General features: G+C 35.4%; 1 protein-coding gene across 1 annotated transcript in view; it reads right to left on the bottom strand.

Moving 5' to 3' along the window:
• The window catches only part of RUNX2 (RUNX family transcription factor 2), a 149,861-nt gene extending 129,525 nt beyond the window's left edge, over window positions 1-20,336 (bottom strand). Inside the window, exon 1 of the mRNA XM_062489625.1 lies at window positions 20,279-20,336. Within this exon, the coding sequence (XP_062345609.1) occupies window positions 20,279-20,336 (58 nt within the window). The remainder of the gene's footprint in view (window positions 1-20,278) is intronic.
• Window positions 20,337-20,704: the final 368 nt, after the last annotated feature.

Genomic DNA, 20,704 nt, shown 5'->3' with positions numbered 1-20,704 from the left:
CAGATGTCCTTTGTTTTGTTTTTACTATGATTCAGAGCCATTTGAATAAAACATTTTGAGGGAGTATATTTTGGTCCTGAAATAAAGCATGACTATCCATTTAGAAACTACAGTAATACTTCATTGTGTATCAGTCTATATTTGACTCCTTGTTTGGGTATAAAGCCTTTAGCATATCAAGTACAAGTCTAAGTACTGTTATTGTACTGTGCTTTTGGTGAAGCACAGCAAGATAGCATGAACAGCTGATGTGTAAATATTGATTAAAAAAAGCCTTACAGGAACAAATTTTAATTCCACAAAGTATAAATAAATGTGTTTGGTTGTTCCAAGTGTGGGAGAAAACAAATGAATTTGATGGCAAATTATTTTTTTCCTATAAAAGTAGTTAATATTTTTGTATTGTAAGAGATCCCTGTTAATTCTGCAAATAAGATGGTTCCCTTCTAAACCAGTCTTGTAGCTTTTATATTCTGAATTATTCACAGGAAATCAAGAATCTGAGGGGTCAGCCTGTGCTGCTTTGTGTGCTTATATTGTATGGATTTTCATTTAAATGGGTACATTCACCCTCATTCCCAATGCCTTGCCAGTATTCCTTCACCAGTTAGATAATAGTCCCATGAAATGGAATCATAGAATAATTAAGGTTGGAAGGGATCTCTGGAGGTCATTTGATCCAACCTACCAAATTCAAACCTTGGGTCTGATTGCTCCACAACTATGTGAGAAGAATGCACTTTTACAGTCTACCTGGTTTAACTGCTACAGTTACAGTAGTAGACTGCTTTTTCCAATATAGCCAAGCTACTGTAATTATTCTGGAAACACTTTTAATTGCAGACTAGACTTTAATATTAAAGCAGCGTCTAAAATTATTAAATGAAATTAGATTTTGATTTTCTGGAAAGTCCCTTTCACTAGCCAAGTTAAGAGGAGAAAATACATAGTCTTTATGGAAGGTATGTATCAGTGTGGTTTAATATGTGACTCCATACCTATGACTACTTTTGCTGTTAGACTGCAAAACTCCTGCTATTATGTATTTAAAAATGTAGACTTTGGAATAATTATGCATATTTCCCTGAAAAAAATATGAAGTAATATTAAATACATCCCCATGCCCCTCCCCCTGTAAATACTCTCTTATCTGTTTCTAATTTTTTTGAAAACTTGCACAAAAGAAGGGATAATTATTATTGTACAGATGTTTTTCTCAGTTATGATAAAGTGTTTTGTGTTACTGTTAAAACCAGAGTATGTTTTATAGGGCCACTACAGTGCTAAAGGTTACTATGAAAGTTTTTTAAAGTAAAGAGTTTGAGCAAACCTGGATACTTGATCAAATATTGGAAAGGATGAAAAAATATCTCTCTATTCCTGTCTTTCTTTAGGAAAAGAAGGTATTTGTGTTTTCTTTAGAATAAGTTTTGTCTGTTTCTTTCTCTGCATCTGTATAAATAGGCTTATATACTTAACATAACACTTTGCTGACTTCTAGTTCATCTGGATCTACTTGCTATCTGGTAGGACACATGGGAATAAATACGTTAGGAGGCAGGAGGAGGCTGATATGTGGGAATACATTTTCTGAACACCCTTCTACTCCTCTACTGATTAGTAACTTCCAGTTGAATGTGTATGTGTGTAGTTAGCAGATTCACTGCGATCAGATCTTTCTCCTACATTTTATGTAATAATTTGGTAAGGCAGTTCAGTAAATACCAGTCAAGGCAGACAAATAACTTCATCTCTTCATTTAGAATCTCAGTGATTGCAGTTTTGCTTTTGATAGATCAGTTGTGGAAATCAGCATCTGTGTAGGTCTAAAACACTTAATACAAATAATGCCATTAAATTTAGCTGTGTGTAAGTTCACTTAAAGAACTTTAGGGATATAAATGCTGATTGTCATTGAATGGGATGTGTTAGGAGAGTTGCAGAAATAGTGTTGGTCCTGGACTAGGCCCTTCTAGGTCTGTTTGTGCTGACCGCAATGGAATTACAAGGAAATAGCCCTATGCAGTGAAAACTGAAAATCTACTCAACTGAACCAGCTTTAATGCAAGTTAAACAGGACTCGATGCATATCTGGTGACTTCAAGAGAAAGGTTCTGTAGAGGTTGGCAAACTTCTCTATTCTCTGTTTCCCTGTTAAATGCCAGTTTTATTCCTTCAAGAATGAAACTCTCTTTTGGAAAGCAATATATTAAAACAAGCTCTGCCTTTAAGTTTGCACTGGCAGGATCTCCCACTCTGCCTGCCCAGGTACATTGACATACTGCTGCAGTTGTGTGCCCAGCTCTGACTTGAAAGTGACAACTTGGTATCTGTTGCGTCCTGTTATGGTTCAGATGACTGAAAAGATAAGTGATCAGGTTAAGGAGAGATGAAACCCTAGGGGTTCTTTCTAATGAAATATAGAATTATTTTTGAAAAAGCAGTACAGTGTTTGAATAATCAAATCAAGTATTTTTCTGGAGCCAGCGTTGCGATGGCAATATTTATCTTTGAATTCTTAAGACAGATAAAAATCAAAAGCCCAAACCACCAGCTATTTTCCTTTAATGTTTAGATTAATACAGAGAAATAGACCAAAATTTTGAAAATGGCTTATTTAAACACAGATTGATTGAACTGTTTAAGGGGCGTTTAATTTCTTTCGCAGAAAGACTTCTCTGTAGAGTGATGTACAGTTTCAGGGAAAGTTATTAATTGATTTATCATTATGATCATTTTGAAACAGGGAAGTCATTACACTATTTTGTCAATTGTAAATTAAGGCCCTGGGCAGAAACTGCTGGACATCATTTAGTTTTAAATGGAGCCCTTTGTGTTCCCATCTGTTTTAATAAAGCTTTTCTAGTCTGATTGAAGTAGGTGATAGTGAAATGTGTTTGCTATCTGTAAGGACGTCTGATTTTTCTGTTGGCAGTGCTGTTTCCTCCGTTCACACACAAGTGAAGATAGTTGTCTTAATAAAAATAAAATAGGAATTAGACTTTTTTTTCTATCATCCTTTGCTACATGTAAGCTTGCCATGTGGCTTTCCATGTGTGCCACATGTTTCTTGTATAAGCATCTACTATTAAAGACAAGTGTTGGTAGCTCTATCACTAGCACTAGTTCACATACCCTACACTGAAAAGCCAACATCCTCTCCAGCTGAGGAGAGCTGTTGCTGCTATTTTGGTAGTCTTTTGTTGCTTTAAATGTGGGGTGATGAAAGCATGAAAAACAGCTGCTGCTACTTTAATCCTATAAGAGAGGTAATATTCATGTGTTTTTATTTGTGGACTAATTTCTTTCTTGTTGGAGCTGAAAACTGAAAAGATGAAAAGATGCTGGGGATATTTCAGTGCTGATTGTAAGAATATAGCTGCCACTCCTAGAGTAGAAAAATTAAAGAAGTAGTCCACCTATTATAGTCAAGGGTGGGGAAAAACTATTGCAGTCAGTTTTAAGCTTCAAAAGGTTTAAGTGATTTTGACTGAAGGAGTAAGTGTCAGTGCACTTTTAAACCTCTGCAGCTCTGGTTTTGCAGAGTACAGTAGTTACAATTTAAATTACTGACGTTATTTTGGTATGTTTGCTTATAATTCACGTAACAACATATGTATGTAGTCTTTATTTTCTGCCAAATGGAAAGGTCAAACATTTTTTTCATGAGGATACTCATGAGTTTCACCAGTATGTCTCAGGTGTGGGTCTCTTGAGACTATTGGTAGAAGGAACTGTGTGATTGTCTTCCTATCTCCTTAACCTTAGGATTTCGCATGATCGGTCTTGGATTAAGAATTTGAATCACTTCTTCTATGTCTTGGTCAGGACCTCTACCCTTAAGTCACTCACTTGATTTAGCATCCAAAATAAGGTGGCCTAAATTCAAATCTACTTAGTGTTGAAACACTAGAAAGCAGCTTACCTATAAAGGTGTCATTTTTCAGAAATCTGAGCTACTTTGTGAAAATGTATAAGGGATAGTCCTTTAACAAAGATGAAACACGCTTTTTGGGAGTTTTTAAGTTTATTTGAACCAGAACACACCACTTTGCAGCAACAACCATTAGTTGAGGTTTTTAGCCATTTTTGACATCTGACTCTAAAAAAACCTAGCCATAAACATGACTTACCCAGTTAGTTAGACTGACAGTTCAGTTATGTAACTGATGTAGGACTGAGCCTACCAAGTAATTCAGTTGAGGTTTTACATTTTCTTTTTCAGTCATGTGCTATGTTTAAAAAGAAAAACAAAAAATGAATTCAGTGTATTCTTGCATCTAAGATGTGCAGTTTTTAATTTTTTAAATTCATCTTTCCCTGTTCCTTTTTGTTTGTGGAATCATCATCTGTGAGCTCTAAAACTTGACTGAAGTTGTCTTGCAGGCATTTAAATATTACTCTTAACAAGAAAAAAAAAATAGTCAAACTGATTCTTGTTTGACTTGTTTGAAAACTAATGGTTTGATTCAAACTTAGATCTTTTCCAACCTAAATGATTCTATGACTTTTTTGTTGCAATTGCAAATTAAAAGTGAGTTGTTACCAAATTCAGTAATAGAAACTGGAAGCATTTTGTATGTACTTAGCATGGCAAGAACATCGTGTGAACAGGTTATTTGGATTGTTTCAGATTTTGAAAGGATATTAGCACTGACTTGGGAATGAGATACAAATAACTGCATTTACCTAAGCATTTTGCTGCATAAAGACCTCTTTCTTTATAAATAAAACCTGTCACTGAAGCCTAGAGATAACTAGACTCATACTTGTTATTGCCAGATTTTGGGCATGCAGATTCCCTGTAGATAAACTGGGATGTAAGTTTGTACTGCCTTGTTCACTCTGTCATACTTGGATTTATATCTGCATTTTCCCATACTAAATAAAAAATTGTTAATTCCTTTTTCATTCAAGGGTCTTATAACCAACTGAAGAATACATGTGTGCACCTGAGCACATCCCTCGCAGCAGGCTTGAAGTTTCCATCTTACATTTTCATGTGGGAAACTGATTATGTACCAAAGGCCTTACCTTTATCAATGAGTTTTACTTGTTAGTCACAGAATACGAGAGATGCAGGACTTGGTGGGAGCTGAAAGAGCCCACTTATTCCTGTCTGAGGCACTGAGGCAGGATTCTGTATTATTGAAACCTTCCTGATAGCCAGCTGCCTCGTCTGCACCGAAAGCTCTAGTGAAGGAGATTTTTGGGTAATTTCCACCAAATTGACTGTTTTTGGGTAGTTACCCCTTTGTATCTAGAGAAACAATGGCTGTGAAAAAATGACTTCATGTTGTACAAGACTATAAACAGAGTAGGACCAATGAGTGACTCTGGATATAATGTAAAAAAATATTAGATGTAGAGGATGTATTTTATCACTTCCTAATAGTTTAAAAAGAAAAAAAAGTAAATATCTGAAGATACATAGGTAGAGTTCAGACTAACAGGCACCTGGATAACCCAAGGTGGGAGCTTCTATTGAGGCATACATGCCGTAGCTGAAATCTGCTATGGAGTACTAAACTCCTTTGCTTCTGATTTGTTTTTGTCTTTCACCACACTACTGAGGAAGGAAGAACTGGTCACCATTCACTTTACAGTGTCTTACTCAGTTCCTTCAACCTTTCCACATTGATCATGGTTTCTAAAACTGCTACTAATATCTCTGCCAAGAATTCTGTGTTTTGGAATTTTCCACCCCCTCCTCCCACCTTCTCCCTAGAAAGGTTGTATCCAACAGGGGGGGAAAAAAATGTAAAAAGTTCTTTTTGAGCTCTCATGATTGAGATAGGCAGAAACTGTTTACTGATTTGTGTATATGGCAGGCCTGATAGTATCTGTGAGAATGAACTGAGCACCTGCCACCAGTTTGATATGTAATTGTTATTAATTAATCAATTTTGGTTGTCTTTTCACCTTGCTACACTGCATCTTCTTGGGTTGAATATTTCAGCCTGTTCAGAGTCCCATGTTTGGCAGTGGTTTCGGTGAAGTGTTTGGTGTATGAGGACCAAATGCAGGACAGTACCATGCATACTATGTAAGGTCTGCTTTTCAGAAGCTGGCTGAGAAAGATCCCAGTAATCAGCTTTTTTGTTTTTTTTTTTTTTTAGAGTCCTGTAGGGTTCTGTTGCTATAACCAAAGCAGTTGGTGAGTTTTTTAAATGCTTTGACTTTTTTTGAATTTTTAGTTGCAGCCAAAACCAGTTTTGTAGTTGAAATACCTTTAGGTTCCAATGCAAAATAGGAAACAGCTATATTTGGTGATGGCACAATTGTTAGCATTGCTTTTTTCAGATTTAAAATATGCTTACACAAAGAAAATAGAAGCATTTTGCTGACAATATTTGCTAAGCATTTTCCCAGCAAGAACCAAAATTACCAAATTTTGATGTAGTGAGTCATAAGGATGACTTTTTAATATTTATTTTTTTAGAATAGTCTTCTCAGTTATACATCAAAATAAGTTAACCTCGGAGACAACTTTTACTTTGGGCTAGAACAAGCACATACTAAGCAAGGCTGAACTGATGATGTTGTTTATCAACATTCTGCTATTGTGACTGATCTGTGATGTCTTATAAAGGTCACACCTATGGATCAGTATTTTGTGGTAGGCACTCAACAAGTGTATGACAAAACCATAATCTTCAGAATTCCTGTAAAAGAAGTGAGGGATTCAGGGTTTGTTCTTAAGATGTCTAGAATTTTCAGGTGGCTCTGCTTTCTGTGTGGGACCAGGATCTTTAAAAGGCATACCAGATAACCCATTGCCGTGTGAAAATCAGACAGTTGCAAAGTTTTTAGTAAGGTGCTCATATTCTTTTTGATGGTTTTTGAAAATAGAAGAATCAGGTTTATGATCATTTTAGTAGCTTCAAGTTTGGAATCAGCTTCTTGTGGGAGCTATGCTCTGTTCTATCAGAAAAATAGATAAGTAGAAAGTGTGATGATGCTGAGAAACATCTTTGAAAGAGGAGACCAATGGTCAAGAACTGACGTTTGAAAATGGGTCTGGACCTATGCTCCTCTTACATGAACTGGGAAGATCAGAAGTATCAGAGATGAATGTCAGAGTGGTAAAAGGCAAGTTTGCCAGAGTCAAATATTTGGCTGTGAAATGGCATTCTCCTACTACTTTTACCATTACAAAATGTGAGAAAATCTTTAAACAAAAAAAAAAAAAAAAAAAAAAAAAAAACGGAAATGAGAGAGAATCATTAGAATTGCCATGAAAACAAGCTGTGTTACATAAATTTACACATTGACAAAACATGTGCATTGCCTGAGCCATAGTGCTCCTGCCACCCTGCGCCTCTATGCATGTTATCAAGGACAAGTGTTTTCAAGAGAGGAGCGTTCCTGTCTTTAATGTGTAATCCCAGTCTAAACTACCTTTTCCTATGTGTAGTTTTCCTGCTGGAGTCCCTTATAAAAGTCTTGCAAAATATGTTCCCAGAGGCTCCTGTCTCCTGACTTTGTTTTCCCTTGTTCCAAACACTGAAATCAAGTTAGAGGTTCCTGAAGTATCGCAGTTGCTTCTCTAATAGCATGCAGGCTGGAGTAGTCAAGTTTTCTGCTTTTTACAGATGTGTATGGATATATGCATGTGTGTATATAAATCTGTAATGAAGGGAAAATCTGGAGGCAATTTTTCTGTGGCAGACCTGTGGAGACAGACTTACTCTCAGAGAGCTGCTCCTGAGGTGAACGTGCACACGTTCTGTTCCATCGGAACAGAGCGAAAGGTTCCCTGTGAGAGTTCTTGGAAAAGTTGTGGATCTCCCCTGCTAGGACATTTGTTAATAGACAGGAAACGAAAGAGTTTACAGGTTAAGAGCGTGAAGTAAGTTTTCCACCATCTGACCTTTCTCACATGCTAGCACAGAGCAGCTTTTCTGTAGCATCAAAAGATAATACTGTTTAGCAGAATAACACTGCTAATAAACCCTCTTGTACAAATATGTCTATTATGTTACAAAAAGAAATGTGCTACTATAAGCACTTTTATTGGTGTAACTGCATTTGGCTAGGTCTTCTTCCATCATCACTGTCTGTAAGAATTTGCATTTCTACGATGTTCTGCTGCTTTTCAGCGTTACCTGGGTCCTTCCTAAATTAAGGTTCACCATAAAAGCAAGTGACAACAGTTCTGTGAGGTGCTAGTGGAAGAGGGATACAGCTCTGGGCACCAGGCTGTTAGTTACAAAGGTGTTGGGAGATATATCATCCTACTTTTTTCTTTTTTTATTATTCTAGAAACTGTAAGTTTTTGTGTTTTCCTCTAGCTCTGTGGACTGTTATTCTACATGTAATAAAGCTGAGATCAAGTAAGTATGATCTGATATGCATCAATGAACTTTCTGGGATCTGGTCTGGCGTTACTATTTATTTATGGATCTTGTCCCTGGTCTGTGTGTGGTAACTCCTTGAATGCTGTCAGGCTGTGATGGTACAGAGCAAGCTGGGTTTGCATGAATGCAGGCACTTATCTGGTCATGTTCATCATTAACACCATTAATGAAGGTAGAACTACTCTGCTCTTGGAGAAATCACTGCTGCACCTCACATTAAAGGCCTGATTTCATCTGGTTAAGGAAGTGTAAGGCTCATGCCAGGGGATATTTTCTGTGGTTGTGTGTTTTGGATACAGATTCATCTTTAGAATATTTTCTTAGAAAAAGTGGATGAAGAAACAAAGAGTGATGTAAAACTTTACAATCAAGTTGGTGATGTAATAATCAAAAGCCAAACTCTTATTGAAAAAAGAAAAAAACAGTCTGTGAGAATTGGCAGATACATGCTTTTTCCATGTGCCATACATTAATTACAGTTCATAGCTTTGATGTAGGAACTTGTCCACCTTATGTGTGTAGATAGGCACTTACCTCACAAAGAAATTGTTTTTTTTCTTTCTTTGTAGGATTGATTAATATTTCTTTGTTGATGAGAGGGACTATCAGTGATGTCTAGACACTGCTGTTTGCAGAAAAAATGTAGAACTAAATCTTCCTAAACTTGGTGATTTCTTTTACAGCATATTGCCTGCTGAAACTGTGCCTGGCTGGATTTCTTGCTGTTGTGAAGAATAACATACTAGAATTTCATGCTAGGAGCCATTTCTGTTTGTTTCTGCTTGAGTTTTGTTTTTGTTGTTTTTTTTTTAATTTTTTTAAACCAAACACCTCTCACATAATTTTTTATAAGTGTAAAAATGTGTTTTGTAACATAAATGTATTTGCTATTGTTTGACTGACTCTTCAGTCACTGTATTCACTTCTGCTTTACACTAAAGTTTACCATAATGAGCAGCTCAGAACAGTTTACTTTTTGAAAAACAAGTGACTCCTGGTAATGCTCAAATGTGGTTTGTAACATTCCAAAACCAGCAAATACTGAAATGCACTATTTTTTCCAACCCGTGCTTCAAAATAATGGAATATGGATCTGGCATTAAGAAATACTGGTTTGAAATGTATATGAAATAGATTTTTGATGAAGAGGGAATTTGAGAAATACTTCTTTAAGAATTCTGGTGAGATACACAAACCTCCTTGTGTAAGCTCTCTGAACATAACTAACATGCTGCTCAGTTTATTCAAAAAGGACTGTAAATTCTGGAAGTTTTAACTCGATATGTTTGCAGGTAACATGATTGATGTGTAACTCTAGAATGAAAGGAGTATTTAGAGTCTTGGCTATCAGTTCACCAGTTCTTATTCCTTAAACAAAGACAAGTCAGATATTAGTCTTGTCCTCTGTAAGTGTTAGTTTCTGGCTTCATCCTATGAATAGAGACATGTGTAAGCCCAGAAAATATTCTAACACTTGAATGTCTATCAATTACTAAATTGGGAAAAACAGAATAATGGAGGGGAGCTAGCCTATGTCACAAGATTTTTTTTTTCATAGCTTCTCAGAGGTATATCATATTATAAATGCATTAGAAATGTTTTGCTCTGAGGATATGTAGCATTCCTATAAAGGTTAAATCAATAAAAATGATTTGGCCACATTCCTAAGCATGGCTAGAACAGGTAGCCCGTTGTTTAAGGTACCCTTGAATTTCTGGATCAGATTATTATGGTGCAGCAAAAAGGCTTACTAAAGGCTTCTTACTGTCTGCAGACGTTCTGTGTTTCTATGTGAAGATATCGTCAGGCTAAAAAAACCTTCAGATTTTCTTTGCTACTGAAAAAACAGTATTTTTATGTGTAGAGGTCTCAAATGTTGTGCTGTGTGTGCTGTAAGTTTTAAAGGAAGTTTTGCAACAAGAAGGGGTGAAGAGACATCAGTAATTGGTAACAACCAGGTATGTAAAGAGGAGAAAGAGATGTCTTTTAAATCAGTGTTAAGACTAGTAAAATTGCTGCCCATTTAAGTATCTTTGTTAGTTTGTTTAGATTAGTTTTTTATGCATATCTGCTGAAGGGGAATAGCCATTATATGATGTATATTTAATGTATCTAGCCAGTTCAGTAAGAAAGTAAGGTTATGAAATGCAATGGTAGAAGACTTCAAACAGCTGTTACTTCAAATTTGTCTAACTTTGTATGAAACTTATAAAATTTTGTAGCTGTTAAATAGTGTTTATTCCATACATCTGGTTGATTTAGTTGACAGAGCTGAAGTGTGACAGTAGACTGTTTTTTAAAGATTTAGCACATTTTAAAATCTTTCAGGCATGTTGAAGAGCTACTGTGTATTATTGTTACAGGTCAGATTTGTGTCTTACGGTGAGTGCATGTGCTGTGCATCTACGCTCCTGACATTTTTATATCGGTTTTATGGAGCACAAACTTACTGTAAGAACATGTCACTAAGATTAGAGTCCAGATTCGATGGATATTTAAAATTTATTTCTCTCAGTCTCACTGTGCCCTTTAAGAATGCTGGAGCTAAACGCCAGTGCCTTTTCATCTTTATTTCTTCCTTTTTATTTTTTTTTAAGTGTGAGAGAGATTATATTATTTTTGAATTATATCATAAAATGTGAAATCATGAGGAGTAATTCTGATGATGAAGCACAGAGCCCACACTACTGATAACTGGCACTTTTTGTCTCAAGATGTTTTTCAGTTGTGAAAATTTGATCAGTGAATTAACCGCACATCCGGCTACATGCATCTTTGATCAGAATTGGAACATTCCAGCTCGTGTGTGTGTCTGTGAGCTGGCTCCCTCGAGTAGGTTTTACACATGTGCGCTACACATGTGCCTTGAAATTTGTAAATTAATATTATAATTCAAAATAATAAAAGTACACTTTTCCAAGCCCTTGTTTTGTACCTAATGGGTATTATTATCATGTATCTTTTTATCTGGGTAAGCTCAAGTCTTCATTTATTTTAAGATGGATTAATACACGGGTAACTCAGCTGTAATTAAGATTTTGCTTTTGCTTTTAAGTGTAATATTAAAATTTTACTTCAGTGAGCACAGAACTCCAAATTATTGCAAGGCCATGACAGAGTTAATTGCTATCCAGAATAACAAAGCATGATTTCAGGTCCTGTTCCTGAAATGCTCTAAAGTTGAAAGTTGTTCTAGTATTTGCATATGCAATACACAGTGGTGCACTAGAATGAAACTTCTAGCTCCAATATGAAAATGATTTGCACTGTGAAAGATAACTTTCTTCCCATTTGATTCTAAATTAGATTTTTTTTGTTAACTTAGATGGTATTTTTTATGCAGAAATGACTGCGCTTTTTCTGAATGTTGATTTCTTTAATAAAATATCAGTATAAAGAGTGTAACTTTTGAATTTGTTTTAGTGTTTCTGTTTATGCTGTTTAATCGGAGAGGGGGGAAATGAAAATATGCTGAATAGCAAGAAAAATACAGCACTTAATTTTGAATGTACAGAGCTGGATGTAAGAGGGGTGGGAAGGAAGCAAAGTGAATGCCCTTTTTGCAGAAAATCCTTTTGGGAAAAGAGAACGTTTTTACTGGTGTACACTAAGGTACGGCGCCTAAGTAAATAGTTGCTGCTTTCTGGTCGTGTCAGTTTTAAATAAACCATTCATTGTTATGGCTTGGTTATTCCACAAATGCCCAAACACAGAGAACTTAAACTTTGATACCACTGATTGGAAAAATGCAGATGAATTCTCAATTTATATGGATGGTCTTACTTAGAGGAAATAAGTTTCGTGGATTGTGTTAGGAAGTAAATATAGTGCGGGCTGGAAGTACTCTGTCACAAAGCTGCTCCTGTGCTCGGGTATTGTACAATAGCTGGTAGAATTAATTCATCAAACTCTTCTTAATACTGAGTCACTAAGCTAGACCAGATGTGTTCCTTCAGTGTTACAGAGCAAATGTGACACTTCTTTTTTTTTTTTTTTTTTTTCCCCTAAAAGCTTTCTATTTAAAGGTGAATAGATGATGCATTTGAGTGAAAGTTACTCCTGGAATTTATACAGAAAATGCTGCAAGGACATAAATGTCATGGCAATTCAGTGTTATGACTCACCTGAAAGGCTTTTGGAGGCATGTGAAATTAAAATAGAAAATTCTGATGCCACGGTCCTCATAATTTTTTTTAAAGTCATATCTTAAAATGCCTTTCAATTTCCATTGAATCCTGTTTAATTAATGTGAAATTATTCTTGCTGATTCTACATGAAGTAGAATCTAGTAAATTACTAATGTATTAATACAAAGATACAGTTGTGGATGATTAGCAACTCTGGGCAGAACAACTCTGTCTGCATCGAGGATCTTTCCATGTCAGTGTGGTTGTGCTTTTTTTTGTGAGCACTTCAGTAGAAATATATTGCACTGTGTCAAAAACACCAGCTGACCTACAAATAAGACTACTTTGGCTAAAATGTTTTTCACTTTGAAAGTTGAGGTGAGTTAAGAGTGGCCAGTCTGATGCCCACAAAAGCAGTTTCTCTCGTCATAGGACTATGGGAAGGAGCAAGAAGGTATGAAGGGGCTGACTCCAGACCTGTCTCTCTCAAAGATTTTATCAAGTATTCTGAAACCAGTATGTTTGGCATCTGTTATTTCACTACAAGCACCAAGACTTACAATTTATGTAGAACACTGTGATAGCATTAATAAACCATTTAAAGCATTTTAACAAATGCTAAGACAGGACCCTGGCAAGTTCATCCACCGCATGTTAGTAAGATATGTGAAGAGTAGTAAATGTTTTTGGGGTACTGCTGGCAAATCTGAATGTGATAGCACATTCTACTTTACAGCTTCAGTGCTAGGGTGGAAAATACTTTACTGATAGAGAAGTCTTCTAAATTTATACTATTACTAGTTTGACTTCTTTAACTTGAATTTCATGATTTTAGAAGTATAAGTTAGTAGGAATTAGAGGTTTGAACTGTATACATGTGTGTGTTTGCATGTACACAGCTCATTAACATTTCTTAAAAGAAAGAATAACCTGTTCTAATACCACACATAGATACATTAAAATATTGTGTGTTTTTAACTCTGTCTTTTCGGATTTGTATTAATATAAATTACATATCTTTTGAGGGATCAACACTATCTGGTGGGCAATGAACTTAAGCATAATTATTTATCTCTATTGTTTTTCCTTAATGAAAAAATAAACAACCCATTATTTTGCTTAAGTGTGTAGGGTCCTATATATTAAATGTGTCTGACAGAGAAATTCAGTTCAGTAATTACTAATGAGTTGTAACATCCCCCGGTCCGATTTGTTCCAGCAGAGCCGCTGCACCCAGCATATGGTGCTTTTTGTCTATGTGTGTCTGTGCATATAGATGCAAATGCATCTCATTAGTGTTAATTTTCATTGTGATCAAGGCCGGATCCTGGTCCCGTGATCAGTATTATATTATGTAACTGGCAGTGGCTCTGTCTTTCTGTTTCAGTAAACCACAGAGTAGATTTAGATCTAAGATATCTGACCATGAGGGATAAGTAAACAATGGTTTGGCACACTTAAGATTCAAATAAATTCTGGGGAAAATAAATGTGTGTAAGGTCATCAGCTTTTAACTTTCCTTTATTAAAAAAAAAAAATCAATAATAAATTTTAAGTCATTATGAAATGCTAGCAATTTTGAGGAAATATAATATGTAAAATGAGGTGTCTATCATAAATATAGTACTCATATTTGAATGAATTCCTGCCAAAAAATTTGGCAATGGGGTTTTTAGCTATAACATATTAAAACTATTGTTAATTCCAGAACTGCCTGGCCTTAATGAATATGGCATTTTTAAAAGACAGAAGGCAGAAGTAACTGTTTTTACCCTTCAGTGTTACAATCAAGGTAGTTTTATTAGAGATGAAAAAATATTAAAGAAAACTATTACAAATACAGTGGATATTATGTAAAAATACTTTTTAAAGCACCCACCATTAAAGTATTATGTAGCCTTTTTTCCTTTAATCTTTTGCTATTTTAAAGTTAATATTTTATAAATAAAAACATTTAATAAGGACTAGGTTGTGCAAAATAATTTAATTGCTCTGATTTAAAATGACTTCAGCAGTTCAAGAGAGTCAGAAGAAAACCTATTGAGTTTTCCTTCCTGGGGCATATTCCTACCTGAAACAGGAAACTTAAAGGTACATGAAGAAGGCAAGAACAGTACACAGTATGATAACAAGCAGAATAAAAAATATATACAGGAAACAGATGCATGAATAACAGATTTTTTTTTTTAATTGAAAGTGTTAAACCGTTTTATGATACAGTAACGGGAGTTTTTGTCTTTGTGCTCATCTTTAAAATATTCTCTTTAGGGTGTGCTTTTCAGTATGTTAAGTGGCAGGTTTTCTATTTATTTGTAAAAGAGAGCATGTTTATGTTAGGAAACGTGCTCTTAGATTTAGGCTTTATTAACTTAGAAACAAAAATACTTGAGAGAAGAAGACAGACCTCCTTAGCCTGTTTCCTGTAAGGCTTTAGAAGGCAGTTTGGAATATGTCTAATAGAACTGAAAGCTATTGTATGTGATGTGAGCACAAATTAATTTTGTCAATAAGAGTAGATATTTGTGGGGCTTCTGTGGCAGAGAAGATAGATGTTTTCTGTGTTTTGTGGGTGACTTCTATCTGGATAAAAATCTGTGGCTAATTCCTGAGTCTGGCAAAATTTCCACAGAAAATTTCATTGAAATGGCACGCAATCTATTAATTTATTTCTGAGTACACTTACTAGAATATATATTGCACTTATTCCATTTAGGCAAATTAATTTTTTATCTTGAAAATAACAGTTGTATGATTTTTTTGTTGCAGTTTCTTAACTGCTTGTATGAAACTTGGGTTCTCCCAGTGCTGAAGTTAAGACCCTGAAATGCTTCAGGTTTTACCATCTTAAACTCACTATTTATCTTGAGGCTGCCTTAATTAAAATATTATATACTCTAGAGTATATTAAACACGGCAATTTATTGTAATTCTTATTAATGGAGTGTATTTAATGAGTTTTCAGAACCAACTCCACCTACAACACACAGTGTTGATTTTTATTGGGTACACAGAGGGGAATATGCAGATGGTCTGATTTTCAGGAGGTGCACAGCACTGACAGCTGCCCTTGGCTCCTGTTGTATTCAAGCAGGAGAAATGTTGGTGCTCAGCACCTTTGCAGCTTGGCAAGCACGGGATAATTCCTTCCTTCCCTCTGTGATTCAATTTCCACACAAGCGTGCTGGACTCGAACATAAAATAATGCCAGATTCTGCTTGTATCTTCAGCTTTTTGCATTAAGTTAGTTGTAGAAAGTATTTTAGTTGTTACTCATTTTGTTTATTGATGGTGCCTTCCACAAGGTGTGACTGTCCCTAAGCACAGTTATTATGTATCTCTTTTGAACTGTCTGCACTGTTTAGTTAGCATCTCTTGCCAGAATTGTTAGCTTTTTTATTTTTCTCGTTTTATTTAAATGGATGCAGTATTAGATGTTTGGTATTTACTTATGGCTGCTCTGAGCTTCTTGTTAACTCATTAAAAAGTATGGCTCTCTTCTGAAAGCGATTTGGAAAATAAAGGAATAAGGTGCAATTTTAAGATTAATATTAGTCTGACCATGACCAAGAAATCACACAGCTTGAGAGGAATTTCAGTATTATTGTTATACTCTTAATGTTGGGTGGCAGAGCCTTTAAATATTTCTGGTAGTTAATACAGCATGGAAGCTTGATATTTGTACAGTTTGTAAAGGAATTTGAGGTGTTACCCTATTTTGACTTCAGTTTTCAAGTATGCACTGGTGCATCATTAATCATAGGAAATGCAAAAATAAATAATATAGTCCCTTTGGATTTTTCATGTGAATACTTACCTTTTCCTTTTTTTGTATATACAGTTGAGGTATTTAGGTAACCCCTAACCTTTTGCTTCAACAAGGAGGTACAGTATAAAAATATTACCACAGTCTTCATATGAGCAGTTCTCTCTAAGAAAACCTCTAGATGAATATTTATTGAAAAAAAGCAAAGTTGCAATACAGAATGACTTAGCTTGGCCTGAATATTATATTTTAGACCACCAGTGAATAAAATTAAAAGCACATGGATTTTAAATAACTAGAAAAGGTTGTAATTGATTAGCACTGCATGAAAGTATTGAAGTGGAGTGAGTTTTGATTTGTGAATGGTCCTATTCAATAGAGATTAATCCTATATGTTTGATAAAATCTTAGTGCCCTTAATGAGATAGGTTTTTTGTTTTTTTTTTTCTCTCCCAGTTTATTTAACCATGAGATACTCTGATGTTCTCCAAACAAACGGGAATATTTTGATCTTCCTGAATTTTACATTGGTGTAGTTGATTTAAACAATGTTGGCTATTAATAGTTCATTTGAGACCAGTGCATTTTGCTGCCTACAGACCTTGTAAGTGGTGAAGTGCAATCCCGCAGGGTTTGGGGCTTTCAGATACCGGAGCCTCCGTGCGAAACTGCAGCTTTCTTAATGCACATGAGAATTCTCATTCCTGCGTAGTTTTCAGTATTATTTCTTTTTTTAATTGTGGTATTTATGCAAAGAACAGTGATTCCTGAGATTTTGCATAGCATTCACAATAGTGTGAATGCGTTAAACAGAGCTGGAACATACAGAAAACTAACGCTTTCTATACACAGATAATAAAAAAGGATCTTTCGCTTATCAGTCTGCTAATTAAAATTAAAAACCTTATAAGATTCTCTACCAGATAGTAAAGCAGTTGAGAACTGAAATTTCCAAAAGGTTTTGGATTTTTTGATAAAGAGGATATTGAGGAGTATTTTAATGTAAGCGGAGTAATTTTTTTTTGTTATTAACTTGACTTTAGATATATTATATCTCTATTGGGATCAGGTTCCAGAAATTACATGTGAAATAATTGATTGGATTATCAGATAAACTGGGATCCTGTTTCCTTCTTTCATTAAAATCCTCCTCTGAAGATGCATGGAATTTAGTTGAAGATGCCTTTTCCACTTTCAAAATTGTAATTGTTGGAGGCATTTAATAAGGTTTTCAGTCTCTGAAATACTTTGAGTAAATGATGTTTTCCAAATTTTTTACCAAATGTGCTGTTTGATATTTTTTTCAGTGTTTATTTTGAGCCTTTTTCTCCCCTTCAGATACTATGGAAGTAAATATAATAGCCTTTGCTGGTTGAAATGAATCCTGCTAGATTTAAAAGCCTGAGAAGGTTTACACAGGCTTGATGCGGTCAAAACCTGTGTATAACTGGCACAAGGTAGAGATAATTTGGATGTGAAACCCAGAATGTAGTTAATTAAAATGTACGAAACTGGGGAGGAATATATATGTTTGCATGAACTAGGAAAGAATTCTTCCACTTTGCTACTCTTGTTCTTTTCTTTCATATTAAGTAAAAAAACACATAGACAAAAATGAGTAGAATAAAAGCTTTCAGGAATAGTGTTAATGGCACAGATTAGCAGCAGTGCAGGTTAACCATAGCTCTGTTCTCCTGCCCTGTTATGACTTGTCACTATGTTTCATCAGTTCAGTCTTGAAGAGAAACAATTAAACTCAACAGTCCCGAAAGAAATAAGGTAGATATGGGAAGAGAGGGACAGTACAGAAAGGGAGAATAGATCTTGCATTGTGAGGTGCTGCTGCATCATTGAGTGGCAAATTCATGAGCAGCTTGGGTATTCTAGCTTTTTTAAACAATAAATTCTGCCTCCTTTTTATAAAAGTGAGTTTTCCAAAATTTGGCTTTAGCTCAGGATACATTGCTTGCACATTGACAGAGCTGATGCGATTCTGTAGTCCCTTGCATCTATTGTTTGTGTCCAAAGTGAAATTCAGATATCCCACCCTATTTAGTGAAGTTCAGGGAAAGTATTAAGCACAGTATCGCAGTACTTCCCACTGGCTTTAGGAATTATCAGAAGTAGGTGAATTAAGCAGTCAGAGTCAGTGTTTTGATAATTTTAGCCAACTAAATTTCTTCTAATCTCTTTTGGAAGTAAAAGCAAAAGAAAGTCCCTATACATGTAAACTGTATTTCCTGTTGTAAACACTGGGATAATGTGGTCTGGCTATGCTTCTGCTGTGCTTTGCTCAGACACCAGTTTGGGTAGAAAAGCTGCTTTGCCGGGTCTGTGTTTGCATTTCAGCTCAGCGTTCAGGGTATTACATCTGCATTACAGCCACGGGTCATGTTATCTCATCTGGTATCTATAGGTCATATATTGGGTTGGTCACCCTCCTTCAAGAAGCAGTTTCTTCATTTTTGTTCCTATTCCTGGTCTCAGAGCTTCTTCATGTGCTTAAATGGGAACCAGTCAAAGTGTGTGAAGTAGGAGGAGGGGTGAAAGGTACCCCAGTCATCAGGTCACTACAATAATGGGGATGTATGTTCTGGAAATGGTTTTAGCATTGTTGTTTTTCATGGAAGGGGGGCAAGGGAGGGAAAGAAATAGGTTTAGCTACGGTCCCAACATAATTTCAACATGATGGACATCATTAAGAAAATTTTGTAAGTTTACAAATTTTTTTTTTCCCTAAAGCTTTCAGAATTTTCAGTTTGTCTGTCTGAACTGCTTCAGTAAAAGATGCTTTGAAAAAAAAATTGTGACTATTTCTTGCAGTTCATCAAGTGTGATGAGGATAAAGCATTTTCCACTACACTTTAAAATATAACTTCATTTTACTTGCAGATAAATTACTTAATGTCTTATTTGATTCTATTTAGTATTTGTGAGATGCTCTCTACTGATTTTAAATTTCTGTCCGAGAGGATGAAGCTTTTTGAAGTAAGCAAAGATAGAGGTGCAATTTTATAGTGTATTTATGAGTTTTATGAGCATTTATATGTACAGTGCATATAAGTAATTACTTCAGTATATACATATATGGTTTCTTAAAGGAATCTGTGTTTACAGTTCAGAATAGTGAAGTAAATATTTGGCAGTGCTCTTCTACAGTTTTTTATATCCCACTTTCAATTAAACTTAAAATTCAGCAGCATGTTAGATCATGTATTTTTTTATTTCGTAGCTTAATATTTTCATGCATGAATGTTTTGCCTTGTTCATAATAAGTGTAATAAGAAGAATTTGCTTTTACAACTTAATATATTATCAAACAAGCTTTGCTGTGAAATGAGGGCAACTGAGGACTACAAAACTGCAGATTTACACTGATAACTTCATCTGAGATATATGCATAAAAATAAGATGCCTTATTTTTAATATACATATGTTAATATAATAAAAAAATGAATTTTGGGTAGGATAGGCTGTAGTATGCTACACACTACTCATTTTCATCAGGTTTAGAGAGCAAGCAGTCTGAACTTTGCGATTTAAGTCTTTTACAGTACCTGTTGTTAACCAGTCATGGTGGCTATATCTGAAAGTGTTATCACAGTTCTTAGTGATATTTTCTGAGCAGCTGTTGATTAACTCACTAATTAATTTATCTTTTGCCCTAAGACAATGTTAAACATTTTGCTCAATTCCATCAAGCTCTTTCAAATTCATGCAGCTACACCTCGACCCTGGTGACAGCTGAGCACACCTGCTGTCAAACACTAAGAACTAAGCCATCAACTTCCCTTTGCTCAGCTTGCCAGCTAACAAATTTGTTCTTAAATCTGCAGAAGTTATTTGCAGTTACTTCCCCCACCCCCCCCAAAGAAAAAATAAAACCCCAAACAACCAGGTGTACTCTTTTAACATTCTGACATCCCATTCAGCACTTTTTTGCTTAGATAACTACAGCCGGTATTGTTCAAAGTAAGAAAACTCTTGACGGTGAAAAAAAACAGAAGCTCAAATATTGCAGCACTTACCCCAAAAGAAGTTTTGCTGACATGGTGTCACTGAACTGAACAGGCTGTTTGATGCCATAGTCCCTCTCGGTTCACACAGAGCTTTCACCTTCTGGTGTAAATACTTCTTGGATCCTCAAACTGAAAACACAAACCATAGCCAAGCCTTGTTTTAGTTTTACTGTGTCCCTGGATTGCATAGACTCTATAGTTGGTTTTTTCTCTGTCAAAAAATTGTGTAGTGCTGGTAACATGTGAAAAGGAAGGCAACAAAACAAAAAAATAGAGAATGAGCAAATATTTGAAGGACCTACTATTACTGCATAGACTGTGGTTAGAGAGCACTTACTGACTCTGTTGGTCTCAGTGGCTGGTAGTGACCTGCGGAGATTAACCATTTAAAAACCAGAGACTCCTTTCTGTCCTCCTGGAGAAAGTTTGCACCGC

The sequence above is a fragment of the Cinclus cinclus genome, chromosome 3, assembly GCF_963662255.1.
Source record: "Cinclus cinclus chromosome 3, bCinCin1.1, whole genome shotgun sequence".
Lineage (NCBI taxonomy): Eukaryota > Metazoa > Chordata > Aves > Passeriformes > Cinclidae > Cinclus > Cinclus cinclus.
Note: the sequence above shows the minus strand (reverse complement) of the source record. Positions and strands in the feature narration are given on the sequence as shown.